This window comes from Planococcus citri, chromosome 4, assembly GCF_950023065.1.
Source record: "Planococcus citri chromosome 4, ihPlaCitr1.1, whole genome shotgun sequence".
Classification (NCBI taxonomy): Eukaryota; Metazoa; Arthropoda; class Insecta; order Hemiptera; family Pseudococcidae; genus Planococcus; species Planococcus citri.
Window position 1 is genome coordinate 49,252,655 of NC_088680.1, and position 5,486 is coordinate 49,258,140.

A 5,486-nucleotide genomic window follows, 5' to 3' on the forward strand; every position below is an offset into this window, starting at 1 on the left:
CGACTTGAAATTTACCGGCAGTACTTCGTAGCGCATTGAAATTAGTTTGCAGAATAAATTTCTGCTTTCCAACTCCATTTTGATAAAATTTTGTGGAAATTTCGAGTTTCAAAAATGTTCTGGAGGCTCCAAAACTGCTCAAAACGGTTTGAAACAGTTTTCAATCGATTTGGCATGTCAAAAATATGGTATATCCCAAATTTCAGCTTTCTTGGTCAATTGGGTAAAATTTTGATTTTTCCCTTCATTTTTGGCCTGAATTTGATTTTCAAAAATTCACCAAAAATCTAAAAATGCACTTAAGCACTTGAAATTTTGACAGATGAAAAATTTTTGCCTGATCTTTCGATCTACCTTGTAAGGTTTAAAAAATTTCGTGCAAGGCCTATGTTGGAACCCAAAATCTGTGATTTCGGCTGATCTGTCAATCAAAATGTCCGCCATTTTGTAAGTAGGGCCACTTTTTTTTTTAGTACAAGGGCTAGAAATGTTCCTCAGGACTCCCCCTTTAAGAAAAAAGTTCTCCCAGAGGATCGACGGGGGGGGGGGGTGCAATTATTCTTGAGCGGTCTCCCCGACGTGCAAAATAAGTACTGAGGTACAAACTTGAATGCTAAATTTTAGATTTACGAATTTTCATCGTAATTCTGATCTCGTTTTCGCACTTTACTATTCCGATAATTCAACATTTGTTTAAAAAGTTACCAAAATTTATTCATTTTTTCATTTTTTTCAAATTCGTTCAATTTTTAGTTTTTATGGAATTTTTTTGATAATTTCGATTTTTTCTTGGGGGGGACGACGTCCCCCCGAGTCCCCACCACAAAAAAAAACCCTGAGAGTAGGTTTTCCACTAGTGCTCGACACTCTGAACAAGTACTTGTGCCTTTATCATTTTTTCCATAGGAAACTTTTATAGAGCAAAAAAGAGAATTTTGAAAGAGGGGATGGGCGGATTTTTGATAAACTTGGTGGTGGGGGTTCTAGGTTCAAAATTGAGCTAAAATAGAATCAAAATTCATCAATTTTGCTAAAAATACTCTAAGCTAGAATTTGAGGGTATTCATCTTTTTCACTTTTCCAATGTCTTCAAACATCCCAAGACGTTTTTTAAGCAGGCGGATGTCGAAAATATAATTTTTAGAGCTAGCGAAGCAAGAGCAAAAAGCTCTCGAGAATCAGTATTTCTAGAGGTTTAAAAAACGATGTTTTTTTTGTGTGACGAGTATCTAGGCAACTTTAAGCAGTTTTAAATTCAAATAATGATTTTTTTAAAATTCAAAATTGAAAATAAAATTAAAAATCAAATGAGCCCGAGCGAAGCGAGAGCAAATGCTCTGAAAAATTAGTACATATTTTGAGAGATATGAAAAATGATGTTTCTTTGTGAGACGAGTCACTTATAACTTATAAGAAGTTTATTATTGTGCTTCAAAATATTAATTGTATTCGAATTAGGTATGATTTTTTTTGAATCGCTCGGGCAAAAGCTCTTGATAAAGGGAGGCCCCAGAAAGGCTGAAAATGGCCAAATTCGCTCTCGTGGGATTAATTAATGACAAAATACAGCGATTCGCGTAAATTTCAAAAATTTTCTCGTAAAAGGGAAATTTTTGATTTTTGGATATTTTTATTTTAAAAAAAAGCTGATCATGCAAAAAACCGCTCTTGAGGTGTCCCCTCCAGAATCGGCTTAAATGTCGGTAAATTCGTTTAACAGGTCGAGTATAACACACAACTCGATTTTCAGCTGCCCAACTGCATATTCACGCCTTCTGCAGCACCTTCAAAATTCTGGAGAAATTAAAAAATCGCGTTGGAGGCTCCAGAATGACTGGAAATGGCGAAATTTGGATTTGGGGAATTAATATCAGTCTTAGGATTTATTTTGATTATTTTTACTGATTAGGTATGCACGTAGGGTAGGTACTTTTTTGAAAAAAGTATAAATCACCAAAAACAGTCAATTTTGAATTTTCAAACGTTCGCCAAATATTGAGATATGAAGTTGGGCAGCTGAAAATTTGGTTTCGGGGTGTTAAACTATGATCTTTCAAAAAATCGCGGTCCCATTCAAATCGGAGGCAGACACCTCAAGAGGTTCCCTTGTTAGGTACGTATAATTTTAGGTAGGTAAGTGAAGAATACGTTTAAATCATGTTATATCAATTACATGAATTTCTTAACATTCGAAAACTTGACTTTGTAAGTGGATTTTACTCCTACAGTGAAAACAGATCAAATGCAGAATGCAGCATAGGAAATAAAAAAAAAAGATCGTCCTCTTTTATACTATACTGTAGCCGAAGGGTAGTTTTGTTGGAAAAAAAGAAGAAAAAAAACAGGTATATCCCAACATTCCTAGTAAGTATTTATTTACGACCCTGCAATAAACGAAAGCATTGAAATGCGGAACCATACTGTGACGAGAGTACACATGGCTTTCCCATATAAAACAGAGAATGAAAATTGAAAAGGTATATTTTGTATTTCACCGCACGCACTGATTTTTAAATACAGGGAAAGATCTAAAAGAAGTTTTATGTAGAGGGTTGGCTGCCTTTGATTTCCTCTACTGCGTAGTGCTACTTTCACAATATCTAGAATTCTACTTCATATTCATGATGGGTGTAATGTCGCATGGGTCAAATGTCGCAAAGGAGACGTTTCAGCATTAAATAACATCATGGGTCAAATGTCGCATGGGTCAAATGTCCCAATTTGTAATTAAATCGTTGCCTGGGTCAAATGTCGCTATTTTGATTTACCCTGGGTCAATTGTCGCATGGGCGAAATGTCTATTTCACATCGGATATTCATGTGGGTGTAATGTCGCATGGGTCAAATGTCGCATATTGATGTGATGCAAACATCTATCAGAACATGGGTTAAATGTCGCATGGGTCAAATGTCGTTTTGCGAAAATCCTAAATTGATAAAAACATGGGTGAAATGTCGCATGGGTCATATGTCGCATGGGTCAAATGTCTCACTGCCAAATTAACTTTTGAAGAAAATTAGTTTTTTGAAGAATAGCAGAGTTTTTTGAAGAAAGTCGTTCTCTGTGTTGTCAAAAAATAAAGTATAACGACGTTTTTCATCAAGTAATCGAGGCAGAATGCTCGAATTTTAGCAAAATCGAACGAAATTTGAAAAATAATGTCAACAAATCAAATTGTCGACTCAGCAAAATTATGATGATGCCTGTCTATTTTGGAATGCGATAAGTCAAATTGTCAACAAAAAACATTTTTGATAATTTTGAATTTTTTTTCAAAAACTTTCAAACTTTTGAACTTGCAAAAAGGCGAAAGAAATTTGAAATAACATGTAAAGATTAGTGATAAAAAATTTGAATCTGAATTTTTTCATGTTCAATTAATTCTCTGAGCTGCCTCTGTAGAGAACTCCGGTGAAAATAAAATTGGAAATTTGGAATTGAACTTCAGATTTTTTTGTGTGAAGTTCGAAACTTTCATTTTTTGTACATAAGATTCAGTAAAACACTCGATGGAATGGTAGAGATGAACCGATCATTCTGAAATTCTGAATCTGATCTCAATTTATGCTCATTGAAGTCTCAAAAAATTGTATCCAGCATGAAATTTCTACATTTTCGCTCTGTTATTTTCAATATCAGGTTAGCTATTTTTTGAAAAAAATTTCGTATATTCGTAATCCTGTGGATCTATAAGCTAAATTTATTCTTCTAATCTTACAGACGTCATAAGGCAACCGTAATAGATGGGAAATCCGTAGCGAATAAAATTTTGGATAATTTAAGAAATGAAGTAGAAACTTTCAAATATCATAGTAAAAGAATTCCTCATTTGAAAGTATTACTTGTTGGAGATGATCCAGCCAGTGCTTCATACGTGAAAAACAAAACGATTGCGGCCAAAGTTGTAGGTGAACGATTTTAATTACTTTCTTACGTAAAAATAATTTCATCAGAAAATAAATATTTTCATTTTCATGTTCATTTAGGCATTGAGACCGAAACAGTAAAATTTGCTCCGGATATTCCCGAAGAAACGTTAATCAATACCATCGATCATTTCAATCGAGATGACAACGTTGATGCTATATTATTACAAGTTAGCATTTGTATAAATATCATCTTTCGTCGAGTGAGAATTCATTATGAAATATTCTGAATGTATTGTTTCAGTTACCTTTACCAGCTAAATTCAATAAAGCAATTTGCCAAAAAATCTCACCTGAAAAAGATGTTGACGGGTTTACGTTTCCTAATTTTGGTAAATTTTGTCTTCAAATGGATTCCTTCGTTCCTTGTACTGCCTTAGCGATACAATATCTCCTTCATGAAAGTGGTAATTATATACGTCTCTCCAGCGTATCATTTATGCACCATGCTTTGTGATATAATCGAGTATTTATAAATTCTGAATTATTTCTCATCAATAGGGATAGATATTACTGGTAAAAATGCTGTGATTTGTGGCCGTTCAAAACATGTCGGATTACCAATTGCTTTGATACTTCAATCCGATTACGAGCCAAAAATAGGTAATTGATTAATTTCACTCCATTCAGGCTTCGTGCCGTTCAGAGTGAAAGTATCCATTAACCTGTGTACGTTTTTCCTCCTAGGAAATGGAGCTAATGTTACCATTTGTCATACACATACACCGAAGGAACAAACAGTTGAATTTTGTCGTAACGCTGATATATTGATTTCTGCTACAGGTCATTTACCTATCAGCTTTTTCATCAGCCTATTTAAATTCGATGTATTATAATTCATTATAATCGTTGCAGGTGTCCCTTCTCTAATTCGTGGCCATATGATTAAACAGGGTGCATTCGTGATCGACGTAGGGATCTCTAGAATAACTGATCCAATTACATCAAAAACTAAGCTTGTAGGTGATGTGAATTTTGAAGGTGAATATTACTTCTTTGGAATCGATAATCTGATCTTATACATATAATACGTCAAGTGTAAGATATATCTTTTTTTTTACTTTTCAGAAGCTGTACAAGTTGCTGGATACTTGACACCTGTACCTGGAGGGGTTGGACCTTTGACTGTAGCTATGTTGATGAAAAATACCATCACTGCTGCCAAACGCAGATTTGCTGCGAAGTGATATTAATTATATTAAGGGGATGAATCGATTATGAGTATTGAGTATTGAACAGTATTATCTGAATTGGCGAAAATAAATCATTTTCTTTAATTTATTCGTCATTAATTCTTGCCAATTGAAAACCTACATTTCGATACTCATCTTGCCTAATATTTTCTAAATTTGGAACCCCAACTCTCCTTTGAGGGTCTTGGCCGTCTTGGGGCTCAATTTTCATATTTTGGGGCGCTCAGCCCAATTCTGATTCCGAGTTCAAACTCATTTCAAAAATTGAAATCAGCACCATCGTGAAGTACACATCTGTTTAGAAAATTTCAATAGAACGTTTCGTACAAAACCTATCGACGAAAAATAATCAAAAACACAGAACGC

At 34.4% G+C, this 5,486-nt stretch overlaps 1 protein-coding gene across 1 annotated transcript; it reads left to right on the forward strand.

Moving 5' to 3' along the window:
* The first annotated feature begins 3,262 nt into the window (after positions 1–3,262).
* On the forward strand, positions 3,263–5,208 carry Nmdmc (NAD-dependent methylenetetrahydrofolate dehydrogenase). Its single transcript, XM_065362790.1, has 8 exons — positions 3,263–3,640; positions 3,722–3,909; positions 3,988–4,097; positions 4,172–4,334; positions 4,429–4,530; positions 4,615–4,710; positions 4,783–4,908; positions 4,996–5,208. The coding sequence occupies exons 1-8, from the start codon at positions 3,600–3,602 to the stop codon at positions 5,112–5,114; spliced, it is 945 nt and encodes a 314-aa protein (XP_065218862.1). The 5' UTR covers positions 3,263–3,599; the 3' UTR covers positions 5,115–5,208.
* The last annotated feature ends 278 nt before the right edge of the window (positions 5,209–5,486 follow it).

Coding starts and splice junctions, on each gene's coding strand:
- Nmdmc (XM_065362790.1), top strand. CDS start 3,600: ATGAAATTTCTACATTTTCGCTCTGTTATTTTCAATATCAG. Junction 3,910..3,987: donor GATTGCGGCCAAAGTTGTAG/GTGAACGATTTT, acceptor ATGTTCATTTAG/GCATTGAGACCGAAACAGTA. Junction 4,711..4,782: donor TATATTGATTTCTGCTACAG/GTCATTTACCTA, acceptor TAATCGTTGCAG/GTGTCCCTTCTCTAATTCGT.